General features: G+C 45.7%; 1 protein-coding gene across 4 annotated transcripts in view; it reads right to left on the reverse strand.

The window, feature by feature from the left end:
• Positions 1-13,083: 13,083 nt before the first annotated feature.
• Max (MYC associated factor X) overlaps positions 13,084-22,087 on the reverse strand; it is a 29,029-nt gene continuing 20,025 nt past the window's right edge. For 2 of the 4 annotated variants that reach the window (XM_048362041.1, XM_048362043.1), the window contains 2 exons: positions 15,917-16,040; positions 13,084-14,692 (listed from right to left, as the gene is read on the reverse strand). In XM_048362041.1, coding sequence (XP_048217998.1) covers positions 14,505-14,692; positions 15,917-16,040 — 312 coding nt within the window. In that variant the 3' untranslated portion in view covers positions 13,084-14,504. Of the gene's footprint in view, positions 14,693-15,916; positions 16,047-22,087 lie in introns of all 4 variants that reach the window. The other 2 variants (XM_048362040.1, XM_048362042.1) reach the window with 1 other exon arrangement.

Raw genomic sequence — 22,087 nt, forward strand, 5'->3', positions numbered from 1 at the left:
AGTTGGAAGTGGAAGTGTGGCTCAAGTGGTATAGTACCAGTCTTGAATAAAAGAAGCCATGCAAGAGCAAGAGGCCTCAAGTTTAAGCTCCAGTACTAGTGTGCGTGCATGCACGCACGTGCGCGCGCACACACACACACACACGCCTAGGTTTTAGAGATACTTTCCCAGACTTACCGAGTAGACCCATGTATGGAAGCTACTTCCAGAACATCTAATCCTAACAAACATGACCCGAACTACCAATAAATGCAAAACGTCCACAGAGCTGTTTCCACATGGACCCCATCCCCGCCTTCCCCTCATGCCCAGCTTGAGTGCCCTAGATGTTGGGAGTCCTGCCAGGCCCTCCTGGGACCAGCATGGAAGCCTCCTGGATAAGGTGGAAGGAACACTAGGAGAACACTACCGAAACTCTTCCTCACTAAAACATCTTTTCTGAGTCAGAGGTCAGATTCTGGCCAGTAACTGAGATGACAACACAAACCCCAAGTGAGATACAAGCATCCATCTCCCCTTGATGTGCTGTCCTTCATAGTCAAGAACTTTTTCCTGACTGGCGTTCACCCACGGAGTCTGTTTCCCCCATCACTGGAGTCTCCTCTACTAGAAGATGGATGCTGGGTCCCCTGACGGCTCAAGTTCATCCCAGAGTTCACCTGTTCCAGAAACTTCTCTAAGCTCACAACCTGTGGGGTTAATGCCAGCCTTAGTACCAGAGCCATACCAAAGTTTTCAAAGCTGCTTTCAGAAAGGAGAACAGCTATGCCAAGCCAGAAAAGTACCAACCTCTATTAAGACATGATGTCCATGTTAACTTCAAAATCCTATCTGTTTGCTAGCCGAACCCAGGCAGCTGGAGATGCTCAACTCAGAATGGGGGACATTGGAGCTCTGTGGAGCCTGTTCTTGCATGGGTGCCTCTGAAGCACACAGCAGCATCTTCCTGCAGCAGCAGCACAAGTAGTAGGTTCGGCAGTTCCCAAATAGCCCACATTACTACTAGACCATAGGGATCAGAAACTAGAAGGAACCATGGTGATCCAGGAACTCTAAGGAAGGAGACAAGGTAACTTCTAGAGCTCAGCTTTATTTCACCAGAGCTTCCTGCGGTCAAGACAAAGGAGTAGAATAGGTCACAGGTGAGCTGAGAACCATCCTTTTCCTTGAGGAAGTCTGAGCGATTCATCATGTAGACATATGACACACTGAAAACCCAAGGACCACAAGGCACTGGTGCCTTCACCCCTGTAATCCTAGTTATTCAAGAGGCTGAGATCTGAGGATCATGGTTTGTGGACAGAAAAGTCTGAGGGACTCTTATCTCCAACTAAGTACCAAAAAAAGTCAGTAGATCTGTGGCTCAAGTGCCAGAAAGCTAGCTTTGAGCAAAAAAGTTCAAGCACAGTGTCCAGGTCCTTAGATCAAGCCCTAGAATAGACATAAAACAAATCACCGAGGATCATCCTGCCAAAGCTATTTTGTGGGCAATGCAACATTATCCTTTATGAAGCCACTTCTGAGGAAGATTTATATAAAGTCATCGTAGATGCTTAAATGAGTTTTATGACAGGATTACCTCAGATTTTGCTGTTTCTTGCTGGTGATTTAAGTGAGCAGAGATAAAGTTTTTTAGAAACCCCTGTGAAGATGAGTGATTACACGTTTCTTTCTATATTTTACCAACTTTAACTGTGTATAATAGACTTGAGGCAAGAGTATTACAGCCAGGAATTAAACATGGAGCCGTCTGGGAGCAGAGGTGCAGCCCATCCCCTGTGGTAGAGCACCTGCCTAGCATGCCCTGGGCTCAATCCTAGCACTACAACATAAAAAATTCCAAGGCATTTGATGGGCTTTAATGCACTATAATTGTAGCTAGAGGCAGAACACCTTGGCTTTAGATGCCAGATATACAGATCATGCTGAGATATGGTTATGAAACTTAAAGAACTTGTCTAATTTTTACTCCCGGCACATTTACACTGGTCCTACTTTCTTGTGAGGGGAAGTCACATGGTAAGTGGCACATTAACGCCATTGTGAGGTAAGCTTTGTTCAGTGATATTTGCTTTCCTGAAGAGCATAGGACCAGATATAATAAGACATAGGCAAGATGAAGGCTTCTCAGTGCTGCTGCGATTTGGGGACCCAGGGAAGAACTTTCCCAATATTTTCTTCTTCCAGCATCTACACCAGGGGGCAGCACATCTTTTTCTGGTAGGTTTTTATGAGTCACATGACCCCTGTCGCTCCCACTCAGCTCTGCCATTGGGCCATTACACAAAACCACAGGAGTGTGGCTGTGTTCCAGCTAAGCTTTATTTACAAAAACAAGTGGTGTGCCAGATTTCTTCCACAAGCTGCAGTTTACCTACCCCCCGATCCGGATGAAATCTCCTCATCCATATTCATGTAGCATTCTTCCATCTCTTTCATGGTTGGGATGCTTTCTGGGCAATACTGGAATCAAATGACAAATGTACTTGGCCACTAAAACTTGGGCCAAACATTCTAGTCATCCACATGTACTTCTCCGTGGCATGCCCTACCTTGGGTGAGGACAAAGAAGAGTAGCATTTAAGACCCGGATGAAATTGATAGAAAACAGGCCTAACTGGCTTAAAGCAAAGAAGAAATGTGTCACCTCCGAAACTGAAAAGTCCAGGGGTGAGGCTGGCTGTATGGGCCAAACACAATAGGGCAGGTTCTATTGAATTCACATTGCTTTTGTACCTTCCCCTGGAAGGACGCTAGTAGTAAATGCATTTATTTTTAAAAGCAGAGTCTTACTATAGAAATGGGAAACATGAGTAGGAGGAAGAAATAGATGGGCTGGAGAAGAATGATCAAGTAGCACTGGACACTTATATGGACATGTAAATTGTAACTCCCTTGTACAACCCTTTGGAAATTCAAGGGAAAATGTTTAAAACTAAATGATGAACACAAGCAAACAAAACCACACATGTAAAAAGTAGGGTCTCATTGAATATCCCAAGCTGTCCTGGACTCAGTCCTCCTGCCTCTCCCTACTAAATGCTAGGATTACAGGCATGAACTACGTAAAAGCATTTTTGTATTAACAGTATTTTCAACTTATAATGGGTTTCTAATGGGATATGATCCTATCATAAATCAAGGCACAATTATACTTGCAACTAACTGAAAGTATCATGATACATACAAAACTGTCTCCAACAAGCTCCCAGCCCACCACTGTCCTTTCCTTGCTGCCCGAAAAGCCAGCACTCGGTTCATACTTGCCAAACAATACCCCCTAAGTCAGCCTACCTGATCTGCTGCCTCTCCTCATTCAGTCCTTGACTCAGCCTCAGAGGTGGGCGAGGCTGGTGTCTGACCTGCATTTTACAACTGGAGAAACAGGTCAGGGGCAGAGTGAATCACCTGAGGTCTCCATGTTGCAAAGTGAGGAAGTCTACCTGAGCCAGATCTGCTACCCCCAAATCCATGTTCCCACCTCTCCTGGCTTCTGAAGGAAGGCGTACAAGGCTCGTAGAAGTCAGGACTGGGGCCAAACATGCACAATTCCCTCCAGGGCTGAATGACTGAGGTCCTGAACATCTGCCTCCACCTTCCACCAGGACCAGGATGGAGACAGCCAAGAGCAGGGACAGGTCTGCTTCCATTTTCTAATGAGTCCTTCAGTGGGTCATGGCACTGCATGACTCACAGCAAGGCCATACTGAGACAATCTTTTTGCTAGCTGACCATAGCCATGGTGGTAGCCAGCCTTTTCCAGACAGGCCCCAGCATGTCTAACCAGTTTCTGGACAGCTCAGTTGCCCACAATGACAGCTTTGCCCTGGCTTTTCATTGGTTGGTGCAGGAGGTTCAGAGACCAAGGACCAGGTGGCCCGATGATGTCCACGAAGACAGCAGGGTAAGACATAGCCCTTGACTCACACTAAGCTTACTGGGAACTTGTCCTTACTCTTGTCTTTCCAAAAGAAACAGATTTCTTATAAAATGGCTATGAGTAATGTATGTTTAAAAATAAGCTTTCGGGGCTGGGAATGTGGCTTAGCAGTAGAGTGTCTGCCTAGCATGCTTGAAGCCCTGGGTTCAAATCCTCAGCACTACATAAACAGAAAAATCTGGAAGTGGTGCTGGCTCAAGTGATAGACTGCTAGCCTTGAGCAAAAGAAACTCAGGGACAGTGCCCAGGCCCCAAGTTCAAGCCCCAGGACTGGCAAGTAATAACAATAATCTTTCAAGCCTGGTGCCAGTGCCTCACACTTGTAATCCTAGCTACTTAAGAGGCTGAGATCTGAGAATAATGGCTCAAAGCCAGCCTGAGCAGAAGTCCGTGAGACTCTTATCTTCAGTAAACTACTCAGAAAAAGCCAGAAGTGATGCTGCAGCTCAAAGGGTTGAGCACAAAGAGGCTCAGGGAGTGTGCCCAGGCCCTGAGTTCAAGACCCAGAACCAACCAAAAATTAAAAAAAAAAAAAAAGCTTTGTTTAGTTTTAGACTGAGGGAAAAATTACAAACACAGCACACAGAGTTCTCATTACCTATCAGCCAGTTTCTCCCAATTGTTAAACATTTTATGTTAATATAGGGTATTTGGCACAAGGAATGAATCCATCTGTCTTTGTTATTGATTAGCATGTCTTATTCAAATTCCCTTAGTTTTTATGGAATGCCACTTTACAGTCTCCGATCACCTCCACAATATATGCTATTTAGTCATGGCTCCTTTAGGTCCTCTTGGCTATGACAGTTTCTAAGACTTCCCTTGTGTTTGATGACCGTGACAATGTTGAGGGTACTGTTACTTTGTGGAATGTCAACTGGGGGCTTGTGTGTTCTCTCATGCTTACCCTGGGATTGTGGCTTTCTGGAAGGAATGCCACAGAGGTAAACTACTGCTCTGATGATTACCTGGTCCAGCTGGTGTGGTCAGATGTCTCCAAAAGTTACTCCTTCCCTCCCTTCCATACCACACCCTGTAGAATGAGGAGGCCCAGCCCATACTTAAGGATGTGGAGTAACTATATAATACAGACTTCAACATGGGAGATGTGTTTATTCTCCACTTTACTTCTTCGGGCCTTGGTCTGCCCTCTGTATCAGCACATTCCAACACCACAGACTCAACCAACGGCAAACTGAAAATACTCAGAAGAAAATGCCTATATCAAACATGTACTTTTTTGCTTGTCATTATTCCCTAAATAATACAATATATGGTTTATACAAAATTTGCATTGTTTTAGGTATTATAAGTAATTTAATCTTTTGTTGTTGATGGGACCCAGGGTCTCATGCGTGCTGATCAAGTGCTCTATCACTGAGCTCCCCCAGAGGCTAAAGGCTGTGTGAGGTTTTGTGCCTGGGCCATGTTATATTAAGCACCCACAGATCTGGGTTTCCTTCAGGAGGATCTCAGAAAGCAATCTCCCAGTATTGAGCCATGACTGTATTTATGTCATTATAGACTCAGGAATATTTATTTTTGCTACTCTGGATTTTGTTTCAGCCTTACATGGTTTACGCTGTTGTTCAGATTGTTCCTGCTTTGGCCATTTGGAGCTCTTTCTGTTAGCTCCTGTGTTTTTCCTCACCAGTACTAGGGTTTGAAATCAGGGCTTGCTTGGCCAGCATTTTACTACTACAACCACAACTCCAGTCTAGCTTTTTGCTGGCTATTTTGGAAATAACTCTCCTAAGCTACCCTTGAACCTTCATCCTCCAGATCTCAGCTTGGTGAGTAGCTAGAATTACAGGAGTGAGCCACTAGTGCCTGGCTCATACCCTTTTCACATACCCACAATTCTCACTTTCAGAAACAAGAATAATACATTTTTCTTTCAAGAACAATGCTTGTTGATAACCCATGGTATTAATAGGTCTGTTCGAGTTTCGTTATACTATTCTCTCAACCTTTGATCACACTGAATTCCTTCTGCAGTAGTTAAGTGCACAGTGTTGCATGGTGGTTATCTTGGGTGTGATTCTGTTGCCACCCCTGTACCCAGGATGACTTGGGCCGATGGACAAAGGATATGCTGGGGCCTGTAGCTATCAGACACCACGTGCTGACTAGCGCCAGGCATGAAAGATAAAGCTGAGGGCCCTGCAAGTGCAACCTCCACCATGGAACTGCCAAGGTGACCAAGTCCTGATAGTTCTGCCCTGGGCTGCTCGCTAGGCAACCCTCTTTGAGACCCTCTCTTCTTTATCCCCAGCAGTGGCTGCTGTGTGCCTGGATCCCAAGGGAGTCCATGGATGCAGTGGGGACATGGCCATCCAGCCTGGGTAGGGCGGGAGGCGCTGGCCCATCTTCCCTTCACCAACACTCGCTGGCAGCCTGAGTGTTTGTATGGGGCCCTGAGGCTGGACTCTTTCTGGGAGAGAGAAAGGAGAACCCAAGAGTTTAAGAAGCATTGATCTGTCTCCCCCATCACTGTTATAGAGCCACTCCCTCACCAAGGGCTCCACTGAGGCACTCTGGAATTCAGATGCCTGGGCCACATGTGAGTCTCTGTGTTTGTTCAGTTGTTATGTTTTAGGGGAAGGATTTATTTTGCTCTTCTATCTAGGCTTTCAGGAGACAGGGCTAGGCTTTAAAAACTATGCAAATCTCTCCAGTGGGTGGTACAGAACAGGGCCTTGCTGCTCAACCCCTGCAGAGGCAACCTCAGAACTGCCAATGGGCAGTGATACAAAGCACTGCAGGGCCAGGCGCTGGTGGCTCAAGCCACAATCCTACCTATTCTAGAGGCTGAGATCTGAGGACCACAGTTTGAAGCCAGCCTAGGTAGAAAAGTACTCCAGGCTCTACCTCCAATTAACCAGCAAAGAGCTGGACTGGAGGTGTGGCCCAAATGGTAGAGGCCTGCCTTGAGTTTGAGTGCAAAAGCCCAGTCAGTGAGAGCACAAGGGCTTGAGACTAAGCCTAGTACCAAAAAGAAAAGAAAAAGAAGGAAAGAAAGGAAAAAAGAAGGAAAGAAAGAAGTTAGGAAAGAAGGAAGAGTACTATAGGGACAGTGGTTTTATCTACATCTTTGTAGAGCACAGTGTCAAACAAGGCACTGGACTAGAGGGGAGTGGGGTGGAGAGAAACAGCAGCAGCAAGTGTAGACCACCCTGGTGGACATGGGAGCTCCCACAGGGGAAGACCGGCCCACTGCCTTCACACTGAGGGGAGGGTGCAGAGCCTGAACTCATTTCCTGAATGGGAATCATGGTTCAGTTGTTGGAACCAGGGTCTCTCCTACCTTGGAGTAGGCGTTCTCTGTGGACGTGACATTCCTTTCTCAGCTGGCTGGCCTCACTGTGGCCTTTTGGTCCAAAGCCATTGGCCACTGTCCTTTAGCCCTAGATCTGCCCTTGCCACCCGCAAGCTGTTGATGGCACCAGGAGATAGGAAACAATGACTCTCTTAAGTGTTGGCATGCACTGCTAGCTGAGCCTTCTGGGCTAGGGATGACTGGTAGTGTGGGTGGCAGCTTGGTTCGTTCTTTCTTTTTTCCTGGTCCTAGGGCTTCAACTCAGGGCTTAGATGATGTCCTTTAGCTTTTTCACTCAAGGCTGGCACTCTACCACTTGAGCTATAGTTCCATTTTCAGCTTTCTGGTGGTTAAGTAGATAAAAGAGTCTCACAGACTTTCCTGCCCAGGCTGGTCTTGAACTACAATCCTCAGACCTCAGCCTCTACATTCGATAGGATTATAGGCATGAGCCACTGGTACCTGGCGCATTGATTATTATTTCTTGAGGTAAACTTTGCACGGTTCATTCCTGGCCTTGGGCCCGTGCAGGGGCTAGCTTGTGGGGAGAAAGCACTTCTCTCCCCTGGCCCACACCATCAAGTTTGTTTTGCTTGGCAGAAAGCTGAATCCCTGCCTATGTTCAGCACTAGAGTGTAAACTTCTGGTATAGTTTTCTTAATATAAGACCTCTGATTCTGCTCCCTCCTCCCAATCTCTAATTTACTGGGAAAAAGATGGAAAACATTCACTATTAATTATCTGTGCCAGACAATTGAATTTTGCCTAGAGAAGGCTGTAGGTAGGGGCCCATTCCTGAAATGAACACAGAAAAACAATCCTGACTGGGGCCTGGCAGTCACAGCAGGCCTGCTGGGCAGCTGGCATCTAGCACAAGGCTCAGGAGGAGACCTGCTCAGCTGGTTGTGAATTGTGCAGGGCCACCTGCTTGGCACACCTGTAAACACGCCCATTATGCAGTATATGCGCATGCGTCTGGGGTCCAGTCAGCAGACTTGTCTGTCCTCACTTCACTCACAATCATGAATCCTCATAATGAAATTAATATTCTCTTGGAAGAGGGCCGAGCCATTCTCGTGGGCTTATTGAAATGTAGACATCACAGAGCACATCCCTTATTTTGAAACTCATTCAAAGGAAACCTGAATGGATCTTTGCTAGCTTTAGTCCAGGAATCACCTCTAATGCATGGCCACTTTGGTCATGGCTATTTTAGGCTGTTTTTGTAGGGGTTCGGAGAAAACCCTGTCTGGTTCGAACTTATTGAAGGCACCAAACCCTTCACCTGTAGAAGTACCCAAAGGATACCTTTTGACTATTAGAGATTCCAAACTCCACCCTAGTATCATACTAAGGCAGCTCTTTTGTGAACAGGTGTCCTATGAACCATGAAGTTTGGCACCTGTGAAAGACATCAACAACTTCACCCTACACCTCACACCACCTGGTCTGGCCCATCCCATAAATTCCTCTAAGCACCATTGTTCGACGCAGTGGATTTGAACCTAGGATTCTCCCATATTCTTGGCTGCCTAGAGAATTAAACTTTCTCTTTTGCAAAACTCACTGTTTCAGAGATTGGCTTGTTAGGACAAGCCTGGCTAGGTGCCTCTACCAGATGGGCTGCAACCACGATCCCAACAGGTCCCGAACAGAACACCAGGCAGACCCCAGAATGGCTCACATTCTTTGCCTAGTGTGTGTCAGGCACCAGACACTGCGGAAACACAAACTGAAACCAGAGCAAAGGACAGAAACTCAAACTGAAACAAGCGAAGGGCTGGGTGAAGGCGCCTATATGTTAGGGGTTAGTGGCTCTGACCCAGGTGGCCAGTATATGTATATGTGTATATATATATATATAATTTCCCAGGTCCTATTCCAAAGGTAACAGTTGTGGCTCAAGTTCCTACAGAAAGCAAGCAAAGCACATTTGTCACAGCCCTTTGGCCCTTAATACACATTGCCTTTCACTTTCCCTGAAGGATCATCACGCACTAAACCTTATTACATGAGCAGGATGTTCATTCACTGCACATTTCAACAACACCCAGGCTGGACGAAGAACTGCCAGCATTCACTGAGTACTTACTAAGTGCCAGGCACAGTTCAAGGGCTTTTCATATATGCCTCTAAGCCTCACAATGACACTTGGTGCCATTATTGATTGCCCTTGTGTTGGGACTCAAACAACTAGGGCAGTCACCTCAGAGGTGAAGGCTGTTACTGACCTGCCAATCCAGACAGGCTGGGCACTAGCATGGGTTCTGCGGCTCCTCTGGCTCCTTCCTCAGTTGGGCTGCTGGGAAGTCTGGGGTAGCAACAACTCAACCCTTACTGGTGACAGTGTGCCTAGGTGCCCTACAAGTGCAAGCAGGGCCTACCCAGTGTGGTCATTCCAATTAACCCTGCAGTTGAGTCTGGATTATCTAAACTGCTGAGAATGGGATATTTGGACAACTGTTCTTTTGTTTTTTGTGTCAGTACTGGGACTTGAACTCAGGGCCTGGGTATTCTTCTTTAAGCTTTAGTACTCAGTGTGACACTCTACCACTTGAAACAGCTCCACATCTGGCTTTTGCTGGTTAATTGCAATGAGTCTCACAGACTTTCCTGCCTGGGTTGCCTTCTAATCACAATCCTCAGATCTTAGCTTCCTGAGTTTACAGGCCCAAGCCACTGGTGCCAGGCTAAAAAATACTTTAGTTCATCCTCTTCACAGGGAAAAGGCTGGGACAGTGTGCTACTTAGCTCATGCCTTACAAGATACCAGACCATTCGCCATCTGTGGTACATAGAGGGTAGCAAACAGTTTCCCTCCCTGAGTCTCCAGAAGTTGGTGAGAACAGGCCTCAGATGCCCTTGCTATGCCTGGATTACAAACCTGCCCGGCAACTGGAGGCAGGCAGTGTAGCATGAGAACAGGTGTGCTGCTTGGGCCTTCTCTGGTGTGCGTGAGAGGGGAGGAGGGAGATAGTCCTGTAAAGCCTTAAAGCCCCAGAGAAGGGATACCCAGCAGCTTTCTGAGCTTCCTCCTAGTGCAGCCTAAAGGAAACGGCTCAGTCCCACCTTACAATTCAACTCAGCTTTACTTTGCTGTCCCCAACAGCTTCCTTTAGTTTCTTGGGTTACAGAGAGCCAAGCCTGAGTGACATGAACTTGTTAGACTGACTCCAACTGTTGGGCCAGAATGCTGTGTATCAGAGGGGCTGGAGCCCAGAAATTCTTGGAACAAGCTCTCCCCTAGACTGGTTAAAGTTTTCCTGTAGCTGAGGGCTGATGGATCTAGTCGATAATCCTTAGCTATGCAGGAGACTGAAATCTAGAGATCAGGGTTTGAAGCCAGCCTAGGCTGACAAATCCTTCAAACTCTTATCTCCAATTAACCAGCAAAAAGCTGGGAAATTGGCAAAGCACTAGCTGTGTGATAAAAAGCTAAATGAGTATGAGGCCCTGAGTTTTCAGTACACACACAAAAAATGTCCTTATGTCTGGGTTTTCTAATAGCAACCAGAGTGATCAGATCATCTAACAGCAACCAGACCATCACTGAAGCTGCTACAGCGTGGCAACATGTGTGGTGTACCTGCAGAACTTGCACTACAGTTTATGGAGAGGACAGCATTGGGAAGCATGTGGAAAGCCCAAAAAGTCAACCCTTACTCTGAGGCAGGTGCCCAGGAGCTAGAGCTAGTTTTCCATCCTGGAGTCAGCCTTGGTCATATACTAAACCACAGTGCCTACTTCACTCCTGAGGTTGAGCATATTATCAGCATTCTCAATCATTTAACTAATGAGTCTTTTTTTTTAAAAGCCAGTCCTGGGGCTTGAGCTCAGGGCCTGAGCACTGTCCCTGGCTTCTTTTTTTGCTCAAGGCTAGCATTCTGCCACCTTGAGCCACAGTGCCACTTCTGGCCTTTCCTATATATGTGGTGTGGAGGAATCGAACCCAAGGCTTCATATACACGAGGCAAGCACTCTTGCCACTAGGCCATATTCCCAGCCCCTATTTTTTTTTTTTTAAATCATTTTCCTCTTTATATAGTTGAGGGTTAAGAGACTGAGAAGCTACCAAGTGACAGACAAGAGTTTGAACCTAGGCAGTCTAGCCCAGGAATAAGACACACAGTATTACTGCAAACAGAAGTTTGCCTTCTTTTGTCCTTGTTCAGGCCTGTATCTATTCAGCCCTGTGGGTTTGTTGTTGTTGTTGTAGTTTTTGTGCTGATCTTGAGGCTTGAACTCAAGTCCTGGGTGCAGTCCTGCGCTTTTTTGCTCAAGGCTATTCTCCACTTCCAGTTCTTTTAGTTTACTGGAGGTAAGAGTCTTACAAACTTTCCTGCCTTGGCTAACTTTGAACCATGATCCCAAGATTTCAGCCTCTTGAGTAGCTAAGATTATAGGTGTGAGCCACCAGTCCCTGACTTCAGCTTTCTTTTTTAAACTGCCCCAGCTGACAGCTCTGTGAGCCTAGTTAATTCTTTACTGAAGCAGTAGCTGCTATACAAAGGTATTAGCATAATTAAGAATTTTTAAAACAGGGCCACTTTAAATACTCTTGGCAAAGGTGGGATCACACCAAGTTCACCACAGCAAAAGAGAAGGTAGTAGTCCGTCAGTGACATCTGCAGCAGTGACAAAGCAAATCTATTGCAGAGATAACCATTGCTGTGAAGGGACCAGCCCTGCTGACTTGAGGGCATACTTTTTACCTTACAGGCTAGAAGAGACCTGTCTGTGACTTTGATTTGTCCCCTTCAGCTGAGTAGACTGCAGCCCCTTTCCTGTGCAGGCACCTGCCAGTCAGCTCAAATCAGGTGATTGCTATCATGCGTTGGAACCTGGGGACTAGATCTAGGGACAAACAGCTCCCCTATCCCCCAAGGTTGGTTGTGCCTTCTGGTTTGCTCCATCCCTGCCTGAATGCCTAACTTCCAATTCCTACACCTGGTATCTTTTCACCAACAGCAGGGCTTTACTAGCAGCTGAGCCCCAGCACCATCCTGAAGAAACCATGTCTAACAGATTGTACTGATGGCTAACCAGATTCTGAGATAACCAAGAAAACGTTGACATACTAAGCAAGCATTCTCACCTGGAGGAATTGTGAAATGGTTAGACTGCTCATTCCCACTTCCTATTCCAGTGGGTTTTCCTCTGCCTAGAAAAGTAACACCTTTTATATTTGACATCAGATGGACTGAAGCTCTGTTTCCCTCTACCATTCTAAATCAAGCAAGTTACCTGACTTTATTCCCTCCCTCTAGGAAAGCAGTATTTCCTGTCAGCCAGACAGGAAAACCAAAGCTGAGCAGTTCTAGCCAGAAACCCACTTTCTTTCCAAGGTCAACCTGGTTCAGTCTGGAGTTGGGTCCACAGATGAGTTAACAATGCTTAGGCCTTCTTGGCAGTTCTACAGCATCTTCTTTCGAACTCTCTAGAAAGATTCTGGTGAACACTAGACCCTCTACACTGGGCACTCACATTACCAGAACACAAACTACAGTTCTTGGTTATCAGTTCCTCTAAAGGTCATTTATTCAGCAGGAAGAAGATCCAACAACAATGTCAGAAATGACTCCTATTGAAACTCTAGCACTCTAATGAATAGGTTGCCATTTCTCATTTATCTACACTCAGACTGAGCTGAGCCCTCCAAACAGCCATAGTCAGAGCAGCTCACTACAGCTGTTCCTTGTCCTGCAAGCCCCAGTAAAAGACCTTTTTTTGATCTTTTAGGCTTTTACCCAGGCCCAAAAGCTTCCAGAAGACTCTTCTTTCAACTACCTTGGCCTATCAGGGGCAAGAAGACACCACCACCAAGAAGGATAAAATAAGTTTTTATTTATAGTCTTATAGTAAAGGGGAAAGCCTTAACTTGCAAGACAGTTCTTCAGCAGTATGTACAACATACTTTTTATTTCCATGGAATGGAATCAAACACGGACTGAGACTACAGAGTATACACTAGAAAATCAGCAAATGCCAGGAACAGAGTAGGAAAAAGACAAAGAGATGAGGCCTAAAGACACAAAACCCTTCACTGGGATCTGTTGATGGCAGCCAGAACCAGGGCTGGACCACACAGTGGAGACAGGTTCCAGGAGAGGAAAAAAAGGACTCGGGATGAAGGTGGGACCGCACTCAGGTGCGGGTTTAGTACCAGGTAAATTGCTCTTGGTATTTACATACAAAATCAGTTGGCTCTATTTCTTAGAAATACACACAAAAAGAAATGAAGATTTGATAATTACTTTATGAATCTGTCGCTTTGCAGTATCGACATCATCAGTAATAGGGACAATTCACTCAATTCAAATTTCAGTAGCAGGAAATAAATATCAAAACATCATCACTGGCCCTCAATAAAAAACTTTTACCCCACCCAAACTCCCTCCCTGTCCCACCCCCAGTAACCACCCCCTACCACTCTCTGGTGGCTGCCGCTCCACTGCTGCTGTCTCCTGTGCACACCACAAGTGTCACGTGGCCCTCCGGAAGGCTGGCACTGCAGCTTTAGACAGCTGGCTGAGAAGCAGGAGTGAATCTGCAAATCTTTCTCCACTTTCCTTTTACACCACAAACTTGTTTTTGTGGTTCTGGGGCTTGAACTCAGGGCCTTGCACTTGCTAGGAGAGCACTCTACCACTTGACCCAGGCCCCAGTCCCACCACAAACTTCCTTAAGGATCTGGTCTTTCAACTGGAGCGAGAAAAGCTTTCCAGAAAAAGCAATCCTTATGAACGAGAGGGGGTGATCGTGATTACTCCAACCTGGTCATCTTCTCAAAGTCGAGCCAGTCACAGATTCACAAAGTCTATCAAACAGAGGTGGGAGGGTGGGGAGAGGACTGGGAGGAGGCCTAGCAGGGCAGGCATCCCTCCAGGCAAGTGCCCAGCAGGGCTAGAGGAGCTGGTAGGGTGGACAGGACACCATGTGTTCAGGTCCGGCCGGCTGTCTGTCCTCCACAGAAAAAGCTGCCAAGTTGGGGTGTTTTGGTTTTAAAATTCCTGGAAGAGACAGGGAATCCCTGAAGGGAATACACTGGTGGGGAAGGGGAAGAGGTGAAAATGGGGAAGGAGAACAAGTTGTTGTCCAAGAGCTTCTATGTAAAAATAAAAATTAAAAAAAAAAAAAGAAAGAAAGAGTCTCTTAAATGGTTGAGGGTTCTAACGATGAACTGAGAGGAGAACTGAGACGATGGAGGAGACAGACAGTTTTTATTGCTGGCCTGCCCCAGCGGCTTTAGCTGGCCTCCATCCGGAGTTTCTTCCTGCTTTGGGGCTCTTCAGGCTCTGACTCTGAGCTGGAGTCGGAGCCCCCATCGAAGGCAGAGATGGTGCTGCCCTTGGCGTTGGTGTAGAGGCTGTTGTCTGAGGAGGAGTAGTTGGTCTGCAGTTGAGCACTTGACCTTGCCTTCTCCAGTGCACGGACTAAAAGGCAACCAAGGGAGCATGTTACCACCTTCTGGAGACTCAGGAACAAATAAGACTCTGCTCAGGGTCCAGCCTGTTCTTCCTAAGGGCTTGCTTGCTGGCCCCCAAGGTTCAGGGTGGCTCACAAGTCACTCCCTTCTAGTGGCTGTTCCACTCGCACACTTCACTTCAATGCCCCCTTCTCTCTCCTTTCTCAGCTGGCACACATGACCAGCCACTCTGCCATCCTACCCAACCCTGAAGAGAGAAGGCTTGTGATGTTCCCATCCCGCCACAGAAGCCCGGCACAGAGAATGTAGTGCAGAGTTCCCTGTCGGATTCAGCAGTGCAATGACAAAGAAGAAGCCGGCCCAGCAATGCCAGGCTCCACAAGGTTATGAAGGCCTCACACAGCCAGAAAGGATGATGTAAGATATACTGACCAAAGAGAAGTTTTGGTTCAAGATCCACTTGGAATGACAAGCTGGACACTTGGAAGTCAGTTACCAATGCGCACAAAATATCTGGACCTACTGACAGCCCCTACATGCAGGCTGCTCAGCCCACTAACCAACCCACTGATGCCACCCGCGGCCCATCCCTTGGTTTAGCTCAGCTTGAGCCTAGGTCAACCCATTCATTTTATTTATTTCATTTGAGATGTTCTAACCCAGGTGATTACTTGCATTTCCTTTTACTTGCATCTTCCATGAGGGAGGAAGAGAAGTGAATTCCCCAGGAACAAAGAACTTGATCAGCTCTCGCTTTCTCCTGTGGTTGTAGGAAAAGGCGGGTGTGAGCATTGGAGAACAGCAGGGGCCTGGCCCATAGGCTGCCCTGAATGGACTACCAAGGACAACGGGGAGGGCTCACTGTCCCTGAACACCTGGAGTTTGTCGTACTTACGCAACACATTCCACTCCAAGGACTTCAAAGCTCTTTTCAGACACCTGATATGAGGTGTGACCCCTATTGCAGGCAGAGCACCAGAGCTCCGAGAAAGGGAGAAATCAGGCCAGAAAAGATACACCACTGGATGTCCAACTCCCTAGCCTCCACCATCTCATTTGGTGGCTCAGATCCTTCCTCAGGAAGGCTTTAACACTCAACTACTCAGGCCCAAGAAGCAAATCCAAGATTGTTTCTGAGGCACGGGACTGGCTCTGACTGCAGGCTCAAGTGAAGGCCCCGGCCTGGCCAGAGCACAGCAGAGCCAGTTACCCTATGAGCTCAGCTGCTCACCTTGCTGCTCCAGAAGAGCGTTCTGCCGTTTGAGGTCATCAATATCTTGCTGGTGCGTGTGGTTTTTCCTTCTCATATACTGGATATACTCTGTGGCTTTGTCTAGGATTTGGGCCCGGGATGCCTGTTGCAATATGAGAAAAAGCACAGGGGACAAAATAAAGACCATGTGCGGGGAGCAAAGGAATCATGCTTTTCCATGGTGACAGCTTGAGAGGCCCAAACAGGAGGGTACAGTGGAGAGAGCAAAGAATAATGGCTAGTTATGGGCTTCTTTGTGCCAAAATGCAAGTGCTTCACAAAGCTTACCTGAGACACACAGCCTCAGAAGGAATTCCACACCAGGAACCCAGGGCTCAGAGAAGCTCACTGGCTTACTCAAAACCACCAGTAGCAAAGCCTGGGCTCTGACTCCTGGTCCATCTGACTCCTCAACTTGGACTCCTCCCATCCCCTCAGGTTCTTTAGGTTGCTTTAAAGTCTTCATCTTGGCTACGTCTGAAAATATCAAAATACTACTTAAATGAAAGCTCTCACTACTCACTTTCTCTGCTATGGCCTGACTATAGTCAACTGGTCCAAAATGATTAGAGTATGATGTCAGCTGATGCTGGCTTGGACAGAAGTGGATACTGTGCTTTTCATGGAGATTTCACACTTCAGTCAGATCCTCAGACTGCTGTTAACTAGGCCCAAATGAACATTGATACTATGATCCATTTCAGCCTTCTCTTCTGAAAGTGGTCAGTGCTTGATGTCAACACAGGAAGGGCATGAAATTGAGCCATTTCAGGAAGCAGCCACACCTCTACAATGGCCAGAGGCAGCTTATCACTAACCTGCCTAAGCAACAAGTTAATAAGGCAATAAAAATGGATGGCAGGCTACTATGCTCCCTGGAAGACATGCTCACCTGGGAGACTACTTCCCACAGTTACTTTCGGCCAGGCAGCCCAAGGTAGGACAATCAGTAGCTCAAATGTGGCATGTAGGCCACAGAGGCTTCTGAGCAGTAGTAGAAAAGTTCTGTGCCCTAGAGGGTAGTTCTTGGCAATTCTGTAACCCAAGTGGTTCTAAACAACTAGGTGACAACACTAGGAGAAAAGACAAAAGAATACCCGCACTAAGGTTAGCAAAAGTAAATTTACTTTTGTACTAAGTGCTAACAATCTCAAGTTACAGATCTCGGCGTGAGCTGAGTGTCAGAGAGATATCCAAGGACTGAGTTTGTTTAGCAGTCTTGGAAAGCACTAGGATTTCCAGGCTTACTCTTGTAGCACCCTGAAGGCATTTTTTTCCAACCAGAAACCATGTTCAAGCAATCATTTTTATCTGGCGTGACTTACTGGGCAGACACTGTGGGGAAACTATTAAAATACATTATTCCTAGCATCTTTGCCCAGAAGCTTACTATCTAGTTAAGAAGATAAGTGTTATCTATACACAGACAAATCACAGGCAGTGCTGACAAGCGTGACTTGACTAGACTAGTGCAGATTACAAAGGCCATGGGAAAGATGGCCTCTGGTATGAGTGATTGATTCTCTCATATGTGCCAGGCACTGGCCTGTACCTGACACATGTGTGGACACACACATGAACCCTGCATTAGACCAATGAGGAATTATGGGGAAAAGGTCATGCTAACCAGGGAAAGTAGCGGAGTCAAGACCACAGGGCAAGGGAGAAGCTGGAGTGTTTCGTTAACTAGTAGTCTGTGTTGGAAGTATTGAAGAGACCTAGCAATGAATACTTCAGATGCTTTTTCCCATTTCTGCAAAGGGCCTTATTAGGTCTAATAATTAAGTTATAAAATGGGTGTGTGAGTGCATAATTACAAAGAACTAATTAAAACATGCTGCCTCTCTGGACACTAGAGATACAATTAAAGTTGGTTAGTGGTGTTCAATAGGTCTGAGAGGCATGTTCTGCAAGGTCATTAGTAGGCTTCAGTCCTAAAGTCACTTCCTGCCCACGGCTGTTCTTTGTCTGACTAGAAATTCTCTACACCCCCACCTAGCCCTCATGACTTTACCCTCTTGACCACCTGATCTAACTATATTCATCTTTATATCCCATCTATCTGCCTATGTATAGTGGGGTTTGAACTCAAGGCCTTGTGCTTGTTAGGTAGGTGCTGGTCCCTAGCCCACTTTGACTGATTTTGACTTATTTCACTTATTATTTTGAGCAGGGTCTCACTGGGTAGTCCAGGCTGACCTCCAATTCAAGATTCCCTGCCTTATTCTTCTAAACACAGGAGCTATACGTGTGTGCCAATCTTTCTTTAAATGTCTCTTTTTGGGGGGACAGTTTTAGGGTTTCAACTGAGAATCTTGCTGAATTTGGCTATTTTAAAACTATCATTTTAAATTAATAGTTTCCAGAAGACAATATTAGCTCTTAAACTTAACTACCTGTATGCATCTGGAATGAGGAAAGAAAAGCACAGTCTGGAACCAGAGAACACTTGCAAATGTTTTAGTGGCAGCTTGCAATAAATGACAGGCTGAGCAGCTGTCTATGTGCTCCCAGTTTCTCTGGCTAATTTATACATGAAACCATTAAATTATTATCAGGAAGTGAAAAGTGAGCACAGCAAAACAATCCAGCAAAGGAAACAAGGTTCTGGGAGGAGTGGCAGTTTCTACTCCAGGGAAGTTTTTGGAAGTAGACAGAATTCATAGGTTCTCAAAACAGAGTGCTTGGGAAGAACAAGGTCACCAAGAAGACTGGTCTTCCAAAATGCTAAGCACAAGTCCTTCCTGCTAGAAGTGTCCACTGGCCCCTCAGCAACTCCAAAGACTGGTTCAGGGTAGGGAGCATGGATCAAGTAGTGGAACTTCTGACTAGCAAGCTCATGCCCTGAGTTAAAATCTTAGCACTGAAAAGAAAAAAAAAAAGATGGTTCAGAGTTAACTTTATTTTATCCTTTCCAGGATACTCCACAAGAACTAAAGTCCAATAAAAAATAACTAAATAAAACCCACATCTAATCTAGGGCAAAATCTAGAAAATGATTGAATCTAGAAAGTACTAATCTGCAGTGTCCTGTTCCAACATATTTCCAAATTGCACAAGACCACAGCCACATAAGTGTTGGTAGGCCCTTCCTTGACTTTATGAGTTTATGTGTATAGTAAAGACTTTCAAGAAAGCATGGAGTTTAGGACAGGGATTGAGGACTAACCCCAGACCTTTGGCTTGGATCTTCTGAAAAGGGTCTCCTGGCCAGCTGAATAATAATATTCAGGTGAGAGTGCTGATCAAATAGGAGCTGACAAGCCACCTGTCCATGTATCAAGAATTTCCTGAAAAGGACCTGAATGCTAATTTTTTCCTAATAGTTTTTAATTCCTTTCTAAGCAGAAACTGCTCTCCTTTTAAAAGAATTTGGACACAGCCCTGGGGATAGGACAGTGGTTGGAGGCAATGAATGAAGAAGCAGCTAGGAGCTGGGCCTCCTATAAAACAGTGTAAGTCAGGCTTCTCTCACACCTTTGGGGAACCACACAGTAGAATGAATGCTGGGCAGCCAGATCTTGTTCTGAATCCATGTTTGCAAACAGAAATAATGATGAAGGCTAGATGCCAGTGGCTCACACCTGTAATCCTAGATACTCAGGAGGCTAAAATCTATAGCATGGAAGCCTGAGACCAGCCTGGGCAAAAAACCTCCCGAAGACTCCATCTCCAAAATAACCAGCAGAAACTGAGCTGGAGGAATAGTTCAAATGGTTGAGTGTCAACCTAGCATGTTGGACGCCCCGAGTTTAAGTTCAAACCCTAGGACTTTAAAAAAAGAGAAATGATGAAGATAATAATAATGGCAGCAGCTAACACTAAAGGCTCATTAAATACCATCATCCTAACCATAACCTTTGATATGCTCTCTTTTCTGTTTTATAAATGAGGCACGGGGGTCTGTAACTTACCCAGCCAGTCAGAATTTGAAGGAAGCACAGTCAGAATTTAAACCCAAGCCTATGAGACACCTGTAGCTTGGAAAGAGGCAACTGTAGAACTAATTTAAAAAGATCTGCAGAGCCAACTGCCCATGGCGCACCCCTTTTATCTTACTCAGGAAGCCAAGATTTGAGGATCATTATTAGAAGTCAGCCTGGGCAGGAAAGTCTTCAATTAGCAAAAAGCCAGAAGTGGGGCTGTGGTTCAAGTGGTAGAGTACCAACCTTGAGTGAAAAAGCTAAGGGTCAGTGCTTGGGCCCTGAATTCAAGCTCCAATAGCCCCCCAATACACATACACGTACACAAAACAAAAAATTGCATGGATAGTCCTCATGGAACGAACACATATGGAAGAGTAAAGGACCTAAAAAGAGCCATTGATTGCCTTTCAATAAAAACTAGTAAAACTGGCTTCCTTAGAAGAGAAGTCCAGCAGTGAGCTATCAGAAGTGAGCTATTGCTACTCAGGTGTGGGTGAACTACAAGTAAAGTAATGATGAAGACAAGTCTTTAGAATCTGGCTGAAAAGGAAGAAGGGAAAAACAGTATCTTGTACTAATAGCAGCATTGAGGGAAGACTGTTTTCCTCTAAAGACAAGTAAGCCAGGCATCTGAGCTTATACCGGTAATCCTAGTTATTCAGGAGGCTGAGATCTGAGGATTACAGTTCGAAACCAGACTGGGCAGGAAAATCCAAGTGACTCTTATCTCCAACAAATCATCAACAAAAAGTTGGAAATGGAACTGTGGCTGGCTCAAGTGGTACAACAATAGCTTTGAGCAAAAGAATCTGAGGGTAGTGGCAAGAGTGCTTGCCTCCTACACATGAAGCTCTTGGTTCGATTCCCCAGCACCACATATATGGAAAACGGCCAGAAGGGGCGCTGTGGCTTAGGTGGCAGAGTGCTAGCCTTGAGCGGGAAGAAGCCAGGGATGGTGCTCAGGCCCTGAGTCCAAGGCCCAGGACTGGCCAAAAAAAAAAAAAAAAAAAGAAAGAAAGAAAAAAGAAAAGAACTGAACAACTGGGAGGGGGGAGGGAAAGGGGGGGAGGGAGGGGGGCATGAGGGACAAGGCAACAAACAGTACAAGAAATGTATCCAATGCCCAACGTATGATACTGTAACCTCTCTGTACGTCAGTTTGATAATAAAAATTTGAGAAAAAAAAAAAAAAAGAAAAAAGAAAAGAATCTGAGGGACAGCAAACAGGCCTTGAGTTCAAACTCAATTTTAAAAAAAATAAATAAAAACAGTGAGAAGCAAACAGGCTCCAGAGAAAAAAGGAATGGAGAGGGAAAGCCTAAAGATGTAAGATCACCTGAGAAGATTGGCTGACCAAGCTGAGGGGAGGGAATGACAACTCCCATAGTGCTGCTGGCTCTACTGTCTCTTGGCAGCCCAGAAGGGGAAAAATACAACAGAAAACAGAGAAGATTTGGGGGTGTGGCAGTGGGTTCCTGCTTCTCCTGTTTGTACTACAACTGCTGGCCAGGAAGGAAGGCAAGGTCAGGTCAGGTTCACCTTCCAGAGGAACTGCTTTCTCAGAACTCAGCTTCTAGAAGAGTCCAACTTGCCACCCCAGTACCACAGCAGAAATCTACATACTAAAAAAAAAAAAAAAGCCTCAGTCCCCAAAGACTGTGATTCTAATCAGAACCATTTTGCTTTGTTTTTTGGTGCTAGTCTTGGGCTCAAACTCAGGGCCTGGGTGCTCTCACGTAGCTTTTTTGTTCTAGGCTAGTGCTCTACAATTTGAGCCATAGTTCCACTTCCAGCTTTTTGGTGGATACTTAACAGTCTCATGAACTTCTCAGACTTTTCTGCCCAGCTGGCTTGAAACTGTGATCCTCAGAACTCAGTCTCCTGAGTGAGCTACTGGTGCCAGGCACTAACCAGAACCTTTTAGGACCTAAAAGGATTCCTGAAGTTCCTTAACACAGATGTTTACAACCATGTCTTAGTCAAGTCCTATCTAAAGCAGTAGCTCTTAAAAGTTTTAACATATAATACAAGAGGCTCTACACATATCTGGATTCATAGATTTTATTAAAATAACTCAGAATTGTATAAAAAGCAAATTTGTTTTTAGAAAGTGGGTGAGGAGAGGTGACACTGAGAACAGCTCCCTCCTTTGAGGATTTCCTAATAACCTGAAAAATAATGATCTTGGCTGTTTTTATTACTTTTCCCCTCCATTATCAAAAAC

This window comes from Perognathus longimembris, chromosome 14, assembly GCF_023159225.1.
Source record: "Perognathus longimembris pacificus isolate PPM17 chromosome 14, ASM2315922v1, whole genome shotgun sequence".
Lineage (NCBI taxonomy): Eukaryota > Metazoa > Chordata > Mammalia > Rodentia > Heteromyidae > Perognathus > Perognathus longimembris.